The sequence below is a fragment of the Elgaria multicarinata genome, chromosome 1, assembly GCF_023053635.1.
Source record: "Elgaria multicarinata webbii isolate HBS135686 ecotype San Diego chromosome 1, rElgMul1.1.pri, whole genome shotgun sequence".
Lineage (NCBI taxonomy): Eukaryota > Metazoa > Chordata > Lepidosauria > Squamata > Anguidae > Elgaria > Elgaria multicarinata.
Window position 1 is genome coordinate 174,991,044 of NC_086171.1, and position 17,856 is coordinate 175,008,899.

Genomic DNA, 17,856 nt, shown 5'->3' on the forward strand with positions numbered 1-17,856 from the left:
TAGAGCAGTGCGACAATGGAATCAGTTACCTGGGGAGGTTATGGGCTCTCCCACACTAGAGGCCTTCAAGAGGCAGCTGGACAAGCATCTGTTGGGGATGCTTTAGGGTGGATTCCTGCATTGAGCAGGGGGTTGGACTCGATAGCCTTGTAGGCCCCTTCCAACTCTGCTATTCTATGATTCTATGATTCATAGAATTACAGCCTTCAAGCATCTACATTTTAAAATTTTATTTAGTCTTTCAGGAATGACATACCATTGAAAAAAGTACCTTAATATTTTGCCTCTCTCACAGAAGCTAATATTTAAAAATTAGAGATTTCCCCCTGCAAAACTTCACATATTTTTATTTTAAGCCAGATTCCACTGTAAATTGCAAGACTCTGCTTGTTTAATTTTGAAAGTATTTTATATACCTGAGACTATATTCCTTTCCTTCCTTTCCCCCCAATTAAGTTTTCATATTATATGAAAAGTCTTAATTGACTAAGATTCCCCAATATATGGACTACCATAACCTTTAATTGAATGTATTTTTATGTGGGGAGGAGAAAGATTTCCCTCATGTTCTTAATTTAAATTCTTCCTAACTGGTAAGTTGATTAAATCTTGACAAATTGTGTTCTTTTCCCATGGGTGAGTGTTTCCTCTGACATTATCTAAATTCAGTGACTCTTGTGGACGAATCAACAGAGAATGTTTAGATGAAAACATATGCATGTTTACTCAAAAGTAAGCCCTGCTGTTTTGAATGGGTTTTATTCTCTAGAAGTGTGTTTAGGATTGAAGCCTTGATATAGGCACACCTATATTTATCCCAAAACTGTTGCAATTGCTTTGTAACTGGCTTCTGCCTTTTGGCTTTTCAACCCATTGTGAAACTTCCAAAGGGAGCGCAATGAATGTTCTTTCGAACTGATAACCAGCATCAGTTTTTTCCTGAGTAACTGATAATCCTAGCAAATTATTCTGTGTGGCTTTATTGTACCGAACTGGATGGGGGTATTCCAAATCAAGTTTAGATATTTACCCTGATAAGTTTTGGATTCTGCTTTTTAAAATATCTGTTTGAACAATCAATGGCATAAAAAGAACTAAGATAACATGCTTGCGATTACGCAGCGCAGATTAGTTTGTCCTGTCTTGTGACCATTTTGTTATATATGTAATCAGCGTATTTAAAGAGTAATGTGTGCATTTTCCTCACCCCTTTAATGCATGTTTATATTGAATTGGCAGTCTGAATTACTAATCCTAAATACAGAATCATGGGTGGTAGTAGTTACTCAGGGTTAGGTCAATTGGAGTAATTTTGCGTATGTGGTGTAAGTCTAGTTTCAGAAGCTACAGATGTGAAACGGTCTCCTATGTAATATTCAGTTATATACTGTCAGCTTACAAATAGTTGTACTTTAATTGGGGTTTTATTAGCTGAATGTTATACTGACTGAATAACCTTTTAATTTTCTCTTTTATCTGCAGAGACTTGAGTCATAACCATTTGTTATCTTCAAACTGGAGCATTGATTCATCAGGTCAAATACTAGAAGAAGTGTAAGTTATTGTAGCTATCTATAAGGTTATGCATGACTGGAGATAGTAATATAACATCAGGCAGTGATTAGTTGTTGTAGTGTTTCAAAGGAAAAGAACAGGCAGAAGGACTTAGGAAAGGAGAAGTAGAAAACGCAGGGGCTAAGCAAAGTGGACAGTAGGATTGGCAGAAGAAGGGTTCTGGGAGGGAAAACAGGAAACTGGTCAGAAAAAAGAAGTGAACATAACAGGAACAAGTTTCCATTTGCATATTGATACGAATTAATCAGCATAATCTTGGGCTGCAGCCTATAGTTCTCTCATAATAATAAATATTTTAGCTTAGAGGTGGGCAATGTGGACTTCATAAGTTACAGCGGAATTGTATACATGTTTACTCAGAAGTAAACCCACTGTCTTCAGTAAGCCTATTCCCACATAACTGTCTATAGGATTGCAGATGTAGAGTGCCACAGTGAATCTTCATATTTTTAAACCTACAACTATTTGGGATTTTTCACTTTTGTTGCTTACTTTTGATTACTAAGCTAGCAGAGCCCAGATGACCATAAATGATCTTCATTTAATATAGACTTGTTTCAGGACTAGATGTTAGCCCCAGATGCTTGCATGCTCAAGTCTCTCCAGATAGGAGAAGAATTCCAGCAGTGGAGATACTGTATTTATTTACATTTGTTAATCACATAGATGTTATTCCAATTCATACGAAAATCTTGTAAGTTAGTCTTTTAAGTTCTTCATATAAGTATTATAGGTAATATCCAATGTGACACTACCTGGGAAATCTGTCATGCCTGCAAACGCTATCGCTGTTGCTCTAAAGGTTGTTTATATAATTTATGTTAGTGGTAGTGTCATACTGGATAAAGCCCCATACATTTTCTGTTCTTCAATATGGTATTGTACTGTCAGGGAACATTCTAGTACTTCTAGTCCACTCTTGCTAGCTGAATTTTCCACCTGGCCAGGATGACTAAAAACTCTGGTGTTGCTAAATTACGTAATACAGTTCTGTTCTTTGAATTGCTTGGCTTTTCAGATTTCTGTTATGACATTCACATTTGAGGGACATGCTAGCTTTGTGTCTTGCAGGCATCGCTGACTTAGCTGAAATTCTTGTAACAAGAATATTAATACAAGCAAAGTGTTTATTGGTTGCTTTTCTATATTGACCTTTTCGTTTTTCAAAGTGGCAGTAAAGAAATCTCTCTTTCAGAAAGATGAATTATAATGAGCTAACTGACATTCCCTACTTTGGTGAATTGACTTCTAACATCACATTACTCTCACTGTAAGTACATAGTTACAGATCTTTGAAAACTGTTGTTGAGCTTTTGCAATGCAGGAACACTGTCCTGGTGAAGTTAAAGGAAACAGAAGCATGCACTAGTGCTTGAAAATTAAATGTTAAGTTTCCATGTGAATTATTAAATGTATCTAGTTGTGTTCTAAAAGAGAAGTTAATAGCAGGATAGTGTTGAGAATCTTTCTGGATTGCCCATCTTCTCAGAACCACTGTCTATTATCTTTGTGAAATCATGGAGGACGGGTGAGGTGCTGGACAACTGGAGGAGGGCTAACATTGTCCCTATCTTCAAAAAGGAGGCACCTGGGAACTACAGACCAGTTTTTCTGACATCAATCCCTGGGAAAATTTTGGAGCAGTTTATAAAGAAGTCAATCTGTAAGCACCTTAAAAACAATGCAGTGATTACTAGAAGCCAGCATGGATTTGTCAAGAACAAGTCCTGCCAGACTAATCCGATCTCATTTTTTGATCAGGTAACCTCCCTTGTGGACTGTGGGAATATTGGGTGGGATAGCTAATACCCAGGGATCAGTGCTCTTCAACATTTTTATTAATTATTTGGATGAGGAGGTGCAGGGAATGCTTATCAGATTTGCAGATGACACAAAATTGGGTGGGATAGCTAATATCTGGAAGACAGAAACAAACTTCAAAGGGATCTTGATGTGCTGAAAACAACAGAATGAAATTTAATAGAGAAGAATGCCAAGTTCTACATCTTGGAAAAAGAAACCAAATGCACAGTTACAAGATGGGGGATACTTGGCTCAGCAATGCTACAAGCGAGAAGGATCTTGGAATTGTTGTAGATCACAAGCTGAACATGAGCCAACAGTGTGATGTGGCAGCAAAAAAAGCAAATGCTGTTTTGGGCTGCATTAATAGAAGTATAGCTTCCAAATTGCGCGAGGTACTAGTTCCACTCTATTCAGCACTGGTTAGGCCACATCTTGAGTATTGCGTCCGGTTCTGGGCACCACACTACAAGAAGGATGCGGACAAGCTGGAGGGGGGCGTTCAGAGGAGGGCAACAAGGATCATCGGGTTTGGAAACAAAATCTTATGAAGAGAGACTGAAAGAACTGGGCTTGTTTAGCCTGGAGAAGACTGAGGGGAGACATGATAGCACTATTCAAATACTTGAAAGGTTGTCACACAGAGGAGGGCCAGATTCTATTCTCAATCATCCCAGAGTGCAGGACTCAGAATATTGGGCTCAAGTTACAGGAAGCCAGATTCCAGCTGGACGTTAGGAAAAACTTCCTGACTGTTTGAGCAGTACGACAATGGAAACAATTACCTATGGTGTTCGTAGGCTCTCCCACACTAGAGGCCTTCAAGATGCAGCTGGACAGCCATCTGTGATGCATGCTTTAAGGTGGATTACTGCATTGAGCAGGGGGTTGGACTCAATTGCCTTATAGGCCCCTTCCAAAACTACTATTCTATGATCTAATTTTCTTGGCTTGCTTTTCATCATACTGTCTGAACAGTAGGCTATACAGTCAATAGGGAAGCACGTTCTGGAACTATACATTCCAAAGGGAAATGATCATAACCCTTGATAGTTGACAATCTCAACCTACCACTGATAGAATTATATTAAGCTTTTAGATAGTTGTTTAAAGCAGATAAAACAGGTATCAAAATAAACAGCTTCTCTGTGTTGTTGGTCTAATGAAGGTCCTTATGTTGCTTTTCCTTCTATTTTTAGAGTGCATAATACAATCCCAGAGATTGTCCCTGAACAGCTTCAGCTTTACATTTCCTTGGAGAACCTCGACCTCACCTCTAACTTTATCTCTGAAATCAAGGCTTCATCATTCCCACGGATGCAACTGAAGTACTTGTAAGTAGGAGGCGTCAGTTAACATGTAGTGTTGAAAGCGCATACTTTCATCATGTCTGTATATCCATCTTCAGCTTCTTTGCTAATAGTAAAAAGGTGTGAGAGCTGTGCACCAGAATTCTTCTATATTCCATCGACATCTGTTGTTGAGAAACCATGTGATTATTTAAAAGGTTAATACATCTGTTCTGATTTTATTGTGATGGTAGTCATGAAATGCTAAAGTTTCACAACCCATGGTTTTGTAATAGAAGGTCCCTCTGGATTGGAGGAAAATAGCTGTCTTTGCTATTAAAAAGATGACAAAAGGGAGGTTCGATAGAAGTTTATAAAATTATTCATGGTGTGAAGAGTGGATAGAGAGCAACTTTTCCTCCTTTCCTAATGCAAGAACATTGGGTCATCCAATAAAATTGTTTCACACTAGATTCAGAATATGTGAGATAGATAAATAAATGGATCCTTCAGATTCAGAGGTGGTATTCCTCTAAATACCAGCTGCTGGGTTGCTGCAAACAGCTATTGCCTCCCTGTCCTGCTGTGGTCATCTCCCGATGCATGTGGCTTGCTATTGTTGGAAACAGTATGCTGGACTAGATAGACCCTTGGTTTGATTCAGCAAACCTTTACTGTGTTCTTGATATTGACGTGAAGTTGTCACTGTGCCTGTTGGCTATGGTCAGATGTCACAGTGAAAAATGGTTTCACAAGAAGTAAATGAGTCTAGGCTCCTTCCAGGCTCGCACATTCTGCCCTCCCCTTTCTTCCTCCCACAGGCACGATTTTAGAAGCTTTCACTTCCATTTTTCATCACTCACAGCTAAGTGTGTCCAAACCAGGAACTGTAATTAACATTAACTATGGTTAATTTAAAACAAGCCAGCTTCAGAAACCCCAGTTTGAAGTTGGCTTATTCTAAATTTACTCTTGTTAATATTAAATAGTTTGTTGCTCCAGACAATACAACACAGACACAGCTAACTAAAAGCAGATACAAAGTTCTTCTAAACTCTTCCACTCAGCTATATGGGAGGCGGAGAGTAAAGTAAGCCAGCTCAAAAAGAGGCAAGCTTGTTCACATCTCACTAAGCCATAGTTTTCTGCGGCATCAGAATATGGACATTGCGATAAGAAGTTGGAAAGCAACTATTTTTTCTTATCACCCAGGAATTGAAGCTGATTTGGTTTCTCTTATGCAGTGGTTCAAGTTGTTTGCATTATGATCATGCCGAATGACAGTGGTGTATATAAGGGGCAGCATCTAGCAGGCTGTGGATATGTGGTCACATACCTTAATACTTAATAGTGTCTGATTAGCTCTTACCACGGATCAATAAATTAACCTGTGATAAGATTTCTGCTTTCTAAAAATGAACTTCCTTGAGGCAATGAATAGAAGCACTAAACAAAAGTTTAATTGGCTTCTTTGAAGTTCTTGTGTAATTTGTCAAGCAGGATTAACCTCTGAAGTTGTTGTTTTTCTCTTTAAACTGTGATTTTACAGGAATCTGAGCAACAATAGAATAACTACTCTGGAAGCAGGTTGTTTTGATAACTTATCCAGCTCCCTAATAGTTGTGAAAATAAACAGAAACAGAATAAGTATGATTCCTCCGAAAACCTTCAGGCTGCCTCATGTACAGTACTTGTAAGTGGTCATACCCTATCAGCTCATAATCCTCATGCTGAATATATCAATCACTGTCATAAATTCAAGACAATTAGTATTTCAGTTGCAGAGAACAATGTTTCAGGTGGGCAGACGTGCTGTTTGGGGTAAGGTGTTAAAAGCAACCTTCCTACTCCACAAAAGCATTACATGTGTTAGCTGGTATGTTTTTTTTTAAATTAATGCTCTTTAAAACAAAGGACCATAAAGACTTTTTAATTACGATGGTGCTGTGTTAATTGTTCTATAATAGCACTGCTGTTGCTTAAGTTCATAGTAACAACTTCCAGCGAAGAAGCTGTGTTGGTCTTTTGCTGCAAAGAAAAAAACAGAGTCTTGTAACACCTTAAAGGCTAACTAATGTATTATGACAGAAGTCTCCATTGGTCATTACAGGATTTATGTTGCATGCTCACAGAATAAGTATGATTCCTCCGAAAACCTTCAATCCCTCAGTACTATGTAGGGCTTAGATTTCCTTTTTCAGCTGACCTTTTTTCAGTAGTATTTTTTCTTAGAATGAAAAGCATAGAATAAATAATGTTTATACTTAATTTCAACTAATTTTAAAAATGCTGTTATTTAGGGAACTTAAAAGAAACCGGATTAAAGTAATAGACAGCCTTACATTCCAAGGCTTGGACTCCTTAAAGTCATTAAAAATGCAGCGCAATGGGATTAGCAGGCTAATGGATGGTGCCTTCTTTGGATTGGATAATATGGAAGAACTGTAAGTACCCTTTACAGTCTCTTCATTAGAGGTTTTGAATGATACAGTGCTTCAGGGACTGATGAAATTGTGTTGCGTGATAAATATGAATATGCTTCCCTATTGCCCATTGAAGCTTATGGCTTCACGTCCTGCTCGGAAATGAACAAACCATATCTTTTCATTTTCATTGACCTGTCCTGATTGGTTTGTTTGCTTCTTCCCAGCTGGCTTCCTTCCTAGAGCAAGATGATACTGTTATACTAGCACTCCATATTGGCATTTCTTTATTTCTTTATTTGTGATATTAATATACCACTAATATAATAAAATCCTTAAGCCTAAAAGTAGCTAGACCAGCCGTAGTGCACTAATATTGTAACAACAATTGACCTATTCACACTTTCTCCACCCACAGGGTGAAGGCGTGGAGTAATGGGGAACAGGACTGCCCTAGTGGCCCCATCTCTTCCACCCATGCCTTTTATATCCTCCAGGCAACTGGGCACACTTGTCTGCAGAGGAGCACCTATGTGCATTCACATACTTTGCAGACATTACTCTGAATGTGTGGATGTAGAAGGGGGCAGGGCTTGCAGTGGGATCCCCCTTGTCTTTTCTTTCCATGCACACCTTACCATACGTACCTAAGTTGTATCCAAAACAGTTTGGTTAAAATGTTCTAACTTTACAGGAAATTCTAACTTTACAGGAAATGTCGCAGGAAGATAGTGAATAGCTCAGTTTATGACTGGGTAAGGGTCTAAACACAAGTCTTAGAAGAGCCGGGTACATTCTCTGCTTGTGCGAGAGAATATTATTTATCATCACATTTAATACTTCATTCCCATTGTATAACTTAAAAGGATTCCATAGAATGGTAGCAGTTTGCATTCTGTAAAGGATAGAGTAACAAAATGAGTTGCTGAGTTCATTAGTTGGCTCTGCTTTGGGCTCACTAGGTCACTTTCTCCAAGTCTCTTGCTTACTACTTTAACCATTTTTTTTCTCTGCCCTCTAAATGTTTATGGCTTCTGTGTACGAGGACTTGTATGTCCTAAGTATTTGTAAATCACTTTGCATTCCTCCTGAGTAAAAGTGCTATGTAAATGGATAGCCCGTGTTTGAAACACACATAACATTTCTTTTTATTTCTACAGAGAGCTAGAACAGAATAACCTGACAGAAGTAAACAAGGGCTGGCTGTACGGTTTGAGGACATTACAACAGCTCTATGTCAGTCAGAATGCCATTAACCGGATTGGACCAGATGCATGGGAGTTCTGTCAAAGGCTTTCTGAACTGTAAGTATTGGGATTTCTTTCACTGAAAGCAGCAAAATATATTTTCCCCTAGCAAAGAAGATGTTAGAGAAGATTTCTCTAAGAAAATCCTATCTCTCCTCTCTCATCTCACACTATTGCCCCGCTCGTGCTCTTCGCTCCTCTGATGCCATGTTTCTCGCCTGCCCAAGGGCCTCTACTTCCCTTGCCCGGCTACATCCATTTTCTTCTGCTGCCCCTTACGCCTGGAACGCTCTTCCAGAACATTTGAGAACTACAAGTTCAATCGCAGCTTTTAAAGCTCAACTAAAAACTTTTCTTTTTCCTAAAGCTTTTAAAACTTGATGTTGTGCAGACTTTATACTGTTAGTTTTACCCTACCCTGTGCCTGCTTACCCTACCCTGTGCCTGTTTTCATTCTCTTCCCCTCCTTATTGTTTCATTATGATTTTATTAGAATGTAAGCCTATGCGGCAGAGTCTTGCTATTTACTGTTTTACTCTGTACAGCACCATGTACATTGATGGTGCTATATAAATAAATAATAATTAATAATAATAATAATAAAAAAAATATTCTCAAATAAAATTGATTTGTGGTGTCACCACATTTCTATGTTCTTATTATTTATTTATTTTTTTCCTTATACTGTGTTTTATTTCAGAGATCTATCGTACAACCAACTGACCCGGCTAGATGAGTTTGCTTTTGTTGGACTGAGTTTATTGGAAAGATTAAATCTGAGTGACAACAGAGTCAGTCACATTGCTGATGGTGTCTTTAAGGGACTTTCAAATCTACAAACATTGTAAGTGCATAAAGCAGAAACAATTTTAGCATTTGTCAGTGAAGGAAGCTAACAGAAATGAAAATTTGAAACTTTCCAGAATAGATTTGCTATTGCTTATGGCATTAAGAACACCAAGGAGAAACTTCTATCCCATTCTATAGATTCAGCCTTGCATTTTCAGACACCAGTAATATAGAGTTAATAAGAATTGTATCTTCTCTTTCTACAATTGCAATTTAGGGTGCTGTATGGAATATAGCTCTTGAGTAATATATTGGGTAATGCTTATCACATCTTATCCCTCTGTGCTCTCAGTCTTAAATGCCCAATTTGACATCATCAATTCCTCCTATTAACATCTTCTAAACTCCTAAACCCGCTGGACTACCTCATAATTTAAACCATCCTCTCCTGAAAACCTCTTCCCCTTTTTGACGTATTTGTTTATGACAACTGTAAATTTGGTCCTTTTTAATCTCAGGACCTACACCAAATGGGTCCGAAACATCCCAGTGGGTAACCAGTACTAATCCAAATAGACAAACATTTAATCCCAGCCGATAAGCATCACCACAGACATGATTGCAAATAAGAATCTATTTATTGTAAAAATTGCAAAATTAAACAAATTGGCATGGTGGTAATATAAATATACAATCTCTCTCTGTGGTTACAAGAAAAGAGAGTAAAATGTAAATATCAGATTGAGTACAAGAATTGCAATTGCAAAAGCAGATATTACAAATTTAGCTAATAAGATAACAGCTTGAGCTTCTAGCATTATTATGACTTCTCCTCATTATCCGCTTCTGTTTACTATTTGCGGTTTAAAGCTAAACTAAACTCTTTCAACTATACTAAAATATAATAGTCAACCTTCTCTATGCTTTCTCTTAGCTTACTATCTAAATCTAAAAGCTATGCTAAAGTTCCTCTAGGCATGTAAAGAGTAAAAGTAAAAGTCAGAGAACTTCTAAGACTTGGAAATAACTCCCAAGTTCCAGCTCCAGAAACTAAATCCAAGTCTTAGAGGCTAATGGTACTCTAAGTCCCAACTTTCAGGAAAATACTGAAACTTCTAAAATTGTAAAGAGATTCATAATTACCCAGCTCCGTCAAGTTCCAGTCCGAGGTGAGGTTGAAGAGAAAATAAAAAATTCCAACCTTACAGCTCTGCTACCTGTGCTTTTATACACTTGTTCTGGCTCAAAGGTGGGGGTCAATGAGTGATGAGACCACCATCTTCCAATCATAATTGGCATGAATAAGTGATTAGACCACCCATTCACCAATCAGAAGTTAGGTGTCTCTCCCTTCCCAATATTTCACGTGTTATACTCATGGGGTCCTAGACAACATGGCTGCTATATGTGTGTGTTATCTTGACTGGCGTATAAGACATATTCTTTGAGCTGATGTTCCTCATTAGGTCATGTTAGGTCATATTCCAGGTGTCCTGTTTGCTCAGTATTGTCGCTTCCCATGCCCAACTTCGAGTGAGGACATTTCTTATCAGCAGGTGCTACCACAAGATTTCAAAACAACTTTCCCTCCTAATGGACACCATCTGAGCATGCTCCGCTTTCTGCCAGCACACTCACACACTCTCTCAGCATACTGTGGCCTTGGACGTACTCTGAGAAGCCGCTTTTTAAAATGTCCACTGTGGGGTTTTTTTCCTTTTTTCAAAGACAGTCCTACATGTCTTTAAAGTCTTAGTTGTTGGTATAACATTGATTAGCATAGAATCAAACTTCAAGGTCTTCATGTCCATGGCTCAGGAGTCTGGAATATACTTCTGGGGCTATTTCAGATATGAGTCTGGGGTGTTTTTAGGGGTTCTTCTTGTAAATCTCTCCAAAACCCTCACTCAAGCCACCCCATTCCAGATCAGATCAGATCTCACTTGAAGTAGCCTTCTTCTTGCAGCATAATTTAACCCTTTTAGCACCAGATTAACAACAACGAAAGGTCAAGTTCCCTGTTCTTGTGGTTAACCTGTCTGGGTTACTTCACTGTTCTTAGGTACACGTGGATTTTTCCAATCACAACCTCACCTGTCCTTAACCCTGGACACTTCCCCTAGTTTCAGTTAGTACATGTCACAAGTTCTTAAGACTAATGTCTTTTGAGCAATACCAAGTTGCAAGTTCTCTTGAGTGATGTCATTGAACAATATAAAATCATATTTCCAAATCATTTTCTATCAAGCCTTATCCAAACTAAAGCATCTAAACCCTGATACAGTGTTCTATGTGTGTATGCCTACTTGCCCCTTTAATAGTAAAGCATTACCCTATCACTTGTACACCCATCCAAACCCATTCTATACCCCAAAAAGCTTCTTCCTCTATGCTATGCCAACAAACTTTTATAACCCCAATCTTACACATATCTAGTAAAAATGTCAAATGAAGAAATAATTTTACAATACCAAACACACACACACACACTTCTACGAAGTCCATTAAGTGTGGTGGGCTGGATACCATTGTCTTGGTAGCAACACTGCATGGTTAAACTGCAAAGGCTGAAAGTTGGTAGGAAGTGGTTTATTTTATTTATTTATTTTATTACATTTATATACCACCCCATAGCCAAAGCTGTCTGGACAGTTTGAATTGATCATCTCTTCTAAATGGTCTGGTAATATGCCAATGCTTGAGGAGGAGGAGTGTAAATTATAATTATCAGATGCAGGAACAGAACCTGTATCCACCATAATTCCCAGTACTGGTAAAGGCCTCAGTGGCACATTGGTTTTAGCAAACTTGAGAGAAAATTATGGAAAAGACAAGGATTTTGAGTGCAAAGCTCTAAGGAAATTATGAAAAAACAAGATATGTTTGAGACGAATATAACTACTTGCTGTGATTAGTGAAAACAGGATGAAAAGTGGTGTAATTTAAAGGATGATGGTAAAAGTTAAATATCATGGATAATTTTAAGAATATTTTGTGCAGGGTATTCAAGTGAGATCCATGAAGGTAATTTCTATATAATTTTAAGTAGATGACAAAATGGTCATGCCAGAGTTCTGCTGAATTCTTCAGATCTGACTATTTTTAATTGCCTTAGATGGACAGGGAGTGAATATTTGTAACTTCAGCCGGGTTCTTTTAGGAAGTTCCCAAATAGTCACTGCCTTCAGAAAGATTTATATAAGCAGTTGTATTCTGTTAACCTAAATGCAACCTTTTAACAAATCAGTTAAAACTAATCTTTTAGACTTAGAACAGCATGAAAAAGAGCAGCAGATTAATTAGTGGGGTTTGTTGGGATCTTAAGAGGCATCAGGGCTGCTGACAGGGAGGCATTTTGGTTCGGGGTCGCTGGGTGTTCACAGACAATGGGGTGAAAGTGATTAACAGGGCTCCAAGCTTTCGTGCCTAACCAAGCATGAAGAGCAAACCCCATTGGTCTACACAATAAGGGCCTACTCTGGTTTTCTGGGTTATTCAGAAGAACTTGTTCTAGTTCCAGGAATGTGACAACTTCAACAGCCAGGAAAGTTCTCCTCTAATGGATTGTTTTCTATTTTTATGATATTATAATGTAAACCATCTTAGAGACGTGGTTGCAGGCAGAAAGTTGGGGCATATGCTGAGTAAATAAGAATATGTGAGCAACAGATATGGAAGACTTAGTACTGTAGTACTGATCTTTACTTCTCTCTGTAATTCAAGTTAGTTGATCTTGTAAGACATAATTCAGTCCACAGGACCTATTGAGAACATTTTAGTTTTGGATCCAGTCGTTGAACCAGACATTGGGTGGGCAGAGGGCTCCACAGGCGTTTATGCAGTTAGCATAATGATTCCTGAAACACTGTAAATCTTAAGTGTTCTCTCACTGCATAGCATTAATCCATGAAATAGAAGACAATACTTAATGCTGTGAGGTATGCTGCTGGATTGTACCAAATTGCAGAACTCCTGCATTTTAAAATGCTGTATTGATGGTTTTTATGTGCGTTCTCATTGATTAAAATGCTATCTGAGCTATAAATTCCTGTGTTCACTGAACTGTAAAAGTAAAGTGAGAATTGTTGCTGTGATCAATTTATGACCTGTCGTGTAAAGGAAATGCACTGCTGAATCTATTAGACTTTAATGAAGCATCTTCAAAGCATCTTCTCTTCTCCCCCCTCCCCCACCCCCAGGAGTTTGCTGAATTGGTTTTAACAACTGCCTTCTCTTCTGTGCTTGGGGTAGAAGTGCAATGCAAGGGTCAGAGAGAAATCCCATTAGCACATAACAGGATTTGTGAGCAGAACCACCCGCACTTCTTTCTGAAAGTCTACTCTTTCATGCCTAGCAATTCTTCACCCGACCTATGTATAATCTCTTAATATGCTAATGTTATTACAAGCTCCTCACTCCAGAAGATTAAGCAATGTACTAGCAACAGTTAACTCAGTTTGCAAGGCTCTTCAAGGCACTCCCGCAGTTTGTGGTAATTGGCATATTGTATTTACTAGAGACTACAACCTTGCAGATGTTGCTCAGTTGGAGAAACAGTGCTACGTGGCTTCAGAGCCCCACTGTCTTTCCGGGACTTCTGCTTTCTTTATTTCTACCTTAGAAATAAAAACAGAAGCTTTTCGCATGAAGGTGTCCTACCTTACTTTTGGGCCATCATATTCACTAACCATGCCCAAATGCTACAATCCTTGTGAGGAGTAGTGCCATTTAGGAACAGCGGGTTTCGCATGGGGAGCTGTAACATAAAGCAGCTTAATTCCCAGTCTGGTAAAACCACAGTGCAATCTCTTTGCAAGAAGGATGAGTTTTTACAATTCAAAAAAGACCATCAAGATGACAGGTCCTACAAGGTGGGGATGGGAGAGTCATCTGATGTTGAGAGTTTGGAAAGAGAAAGTTCTCACGCATGTTCTTTGGTGTGTTTCCTTTTGTTCGTTTGTTTTTTTAGAGACCTGCGAAATAATGAGATCTCCTGGGCCATAGAAGACTCAAATGAAGCATTTGTAGGACTCGACAAACTCAATAAATTGTAAGCTTTACAAATTTGTCAGCCAGCATAGAAGTGAAGCCCATAGTACATATAAAGGTCCTAATTAAAAAATGTTTTTGGTAACACTTCATGTCACGAGTTCATCAAGAAATGTTTGGGATTGAACATGACAAATTTGAACTATTTTTCCCACAAGCAACAGGTCCCTTAATATTTTTATGGAGGTTCTTGTGAATGTGGTACAAACCCATGATCACTCTCATCCCATGAGGAAACGAAGTCAGGAAGCAAGGAGTGGCACAGCTAGCTTTCTAACAGAAAAGCAGAGTTTTTGTAGTCTTGTAGAGTACATAGTTGGGTTTTTCTTTTCTTTTTTTACACAAATCACTCTAAAGGTTTCTGATCCACTCAGTATATTTGGTGGGTGAGAAGTCCCTCAGAATCTTTACCATGTGATGAGATAATTCTTTACCATAGGAAAGAACATCCAAGACATATTGGAATGCAATGTGTTCCGGGGGGCGGGGGCAGTTATCCAGAATGTTTACTTAGCCAGCCATACCCATTGCCTAGGAGGGCTCCCAGCCAACAAGGGAACCCTGACACAGAATCACTCATTTACCAGGTTCCCTGATTCTGTCATACTAATGAATATTTGATTGACTTGCTTCAATAGTAAGGTTTTCTTTGGGCTATGTTTTAGGATTCTACAAGGAAACCAGATTAAGTCAGTCACAAAGAGGGCATTTTCTGGTCTTCAGGCACTTGAATACCTGTAAGTATATATTGCAGCATTTTCTCTATCGACAAGTTTTCTCTTCAAACATACATTTTGTTTTCAAAGGTGCAATATAAAGTAAGCTTATGCAGGTGTGCTTCTTTAATTTTGCAGAGATTTGAACAACAATGCAATAATGTCTATTCAAGAAGGTGCTTTTTCCCAGCCTCTTCTTAAAGATCTGTAAGTATTTAGTTTACATATTTTATTTTCATAGAAGTGTTGAGAAATGTTTCAACTGGTGCACAAAATTTACTTGTAAAATGTTGGTGATAAAAAATATCTCCCTTTCATTTTTTTCACATTTTATAGTAATGTGCTCCAATACATTAGCTATTTAGGATTTTTGATCATCTCCTTCATTTGTTTAAACCAGATATGTCCTCTAGGGAGAAGAAAATATTTCTCCAATGGTCTGATGTATTGCTATGACTTTTCAAACAGAGATAATGCACATGGCACACAACTACTAGAAATACAAAATGTCGGAAAAAACTAGAGTGAAAGGATGTTTTATATAATATATTATTTATACAAAATCACTCAGGCATAAATATGCATGTATCTGATATACTAATACCAAATATACAGTAGAGGAAAGTGTTTTTTTTGAATGACTAAATAAACTATTTACAAGTTGTTAACAGACTGAACAGGCTGCAATAGCTGAATAAAATTGTTTTTACAGACAGAGCAAACAAACAGATGACTCCAGTTTCATTTAACCTGTTTCACAGACGCTTCCTCAGAATGTTGCGACTAATGACACCATCACAAAGCTATTGCCATGGGAGAAAGGAGGTTTAAATTCGTTCCTCAATTCCAAAAAGACATATTTAGTCCTTCAAACAAAGGTTCACTTAGAGCCCTGGCCAGATAACGCAAAGCTTACCAGGCAGATCAAGCATATGATGTTGGTGAAGGGTTAGAAATACTTTAGCAAGTATATGTAGGGGGAACCCTACATGGTGACTGCAAATAAGATGTCATTTTCTCGCCCAACAACCTTTTCTGGTGTCTTACATTTTCAGGATGTTGAACACAAGCAGCTTGCTGTGTGACTGCCAGTTGAAATGGCTGCACCCGTGGCTTACCCACAGCCACTTAAAGGATGCTGTTAGTGTCGTTTGTGCACATCCTGAATTGCTGGCTGGACAGAGCATCCTCAGTGTGAACCCTGAAGACTTTGTCTGTGGTTAGTATTCTTAATAGCATTCATTTTAAAAATATGGTGGACACCCTTATCGTTTCTGCTCTGAAAAATACTCGTGTGTGAGTAGGGAGAGAGGATATCGCTTCACTGACTTACTCACTGGATATATTGGTTTAATTAAATTTTAATGATTATGCTGGCCACACCTGTGCTACCCATTCATGTATATTAGAAAAATCATACATTCATATTCCAGAGATTAGCTGGAACACTTTTTCTAGTTCATTCAGTGATACTTCTAGATCAGCATCTTGCTAGGACAGTACATCTTTTTCTGCAGTGGAATCATGAGAACCCATCCCCCTGGATCCTTTGGGAAATCTACTCCACACTGGATCCTTCAAAGTTCTTCCTCTCTCAAGATTTAAACAACACTGCAGCCTCTTCTCTTGTTTCACCTAGCAACACCTATGTTTTACTGTTAGCATGAAAGTTTCAACTTGATGTTCTTAGCAATTGTATGAAATAAAGCATAATTCTGAAATTTTTGAAGCCAGTGGATCTCCTTTAGTCCAATAGAATCAGAGCATTCCAGCATCAAGGGGCTTTAACTCCATGTTCCTTCCAGCAACCTTGAAACAGTTGCCTACACCCACTACATATGACTTGCCAAAATAATAAAAAATAAAATAACTATGTGTTGACATCTAAATTGTTGTTAGGCAAGAGAATCAATATTGCCCAGGGCAGCATGGCGTTATTCTTGAAAGTAGATACTATTCCGATTCCAAAAACTGAGGAAAAGTTACGTGTGGTTAATATCTAGATATCTTACAATTTTGCTCCAACGATCCTTGAGCACATTCCAAGGTGGTGAGATATAAGGTTCCTGCCAAAATCCCTGCATGTTCTTACAGTGTATCTTTTGCTATTGTTTTTGCTCCAGACATCCTATTTGCAGCTTCATACTGACACAGCCAGTTCGAGTGTGAAAGCCAAGTTAGCAGTTTTGAGGAATTCACAATGAGAGCAGGTGTCACCTACAGCACAAGATGAACCGCGTTACAATGTATATCAGTATTTGTTACCCCTGCTACATGCTGAAAAAAGGAAATCCGGCTAATCTTGATTTGTTTTTTCACAGATGACTTTCCCAAGCCACAGATCAGAGCACATCCAGAGACTACCATTGCACTAAGAGGCACCAATGTCACCCTGACTTGCAAGGCAGTGAGCAGCAGTGATTTGCCCATGTCCACCACCTGGAGAAAGGACAGTGAAATCTTGTACGATGCAGACATAGAGAATTTTGTAAGGTACCAGCAGCAAGATGGCGAAGTTCTGGAGTACACCACTGTCCTGCATGTTTTCAATGTGAACTTCACTGATGAAGGAAAATACCAGTGTATCATCTCCAATCACTTTGGCTCCAATTATTCCAACAAGGCCAAGTTGACTGTCAATGGTATGCAACAGTGCTGTCTTTTTCCCCTCTTTAGTAAGAAATTACCTTTAAAAGCTTTGGAATTTGGTTTTTAAGAACCTTTGCAGTTTTTGCTCAGCTTCTACATGGAAAGTTATACAGGAAATCTCCCCCTTTTTTTGAATGCGCTATTCTGGAGAGCAGTTGAAGAAACTAAATCTGGGCTAGCTAGTACAGAAAACTTTTGTGTTGACCTTTTAGTTGCAAGAGTCCTTAGAGATGCCTTCTGACCAGACTTAAAGAGCTGGCTAAAAGGCATCATTTTTCCATAGTGCATTTTTCAGTTTGGAAATGGAAAATATTTG

The 17,856-nt window shown here is 38.4% G+C and overlaps 1 protein-coding gene across 1 annotated transcript in view; it reads left to right on the forward strand.

The window, feature by feature from the left end:
- Positions 1-17,856, forward strand: part of LRIG2 (leucine rich repeats and immunoglobulin like domains 2) — a 53,604-nt gene that overhangs the window by 25,013 nt on the left and 10,735 nt on the right. Inside the window, exons 2-13 of the mRNA XM_063143348.1 lie at positions 1,483-1,554; positions 2,771-2,845; positions 4,578-4,712; positions 6,217-6,360; positions 6,968-7,111; positions 8,251-8,394; positions 9,038-9,181; positions 14,096-14,176; positions 14,841-14,912; positions 15,030-15,098; positions 15,947-16,110; positions 17,213-17,533. Coding sequence (XP_062999418.1) covers positions 1,483-1,554; positions 2,771-2,845; positions 4,578-4,712; positions 6,217-6,360; positions 6,968-7,111; positions 8,251-8,394; positions 9,038-9,181; positions 14,096-14,176; positions 14,841-14,912; positions 15,030-15,098; positions 15,947-16,110; positions 17,213-17,533 — 1,565 coding nt within the window. The remainder of the gene's footprint in view (positions 1-1,482; positions 1,555-2,770; positions 2,846-4,577; positions 4,713-6,216; positions 6,361-6,967; positions 7,112-8,250; positions 8,395-9,037; positions 9,182-14,095; positions 14,177-14,840; positions 14,913-15,029; positions 15,099-15,946; positions 16,111-17,212; positions 17,534-17,856) is intronic.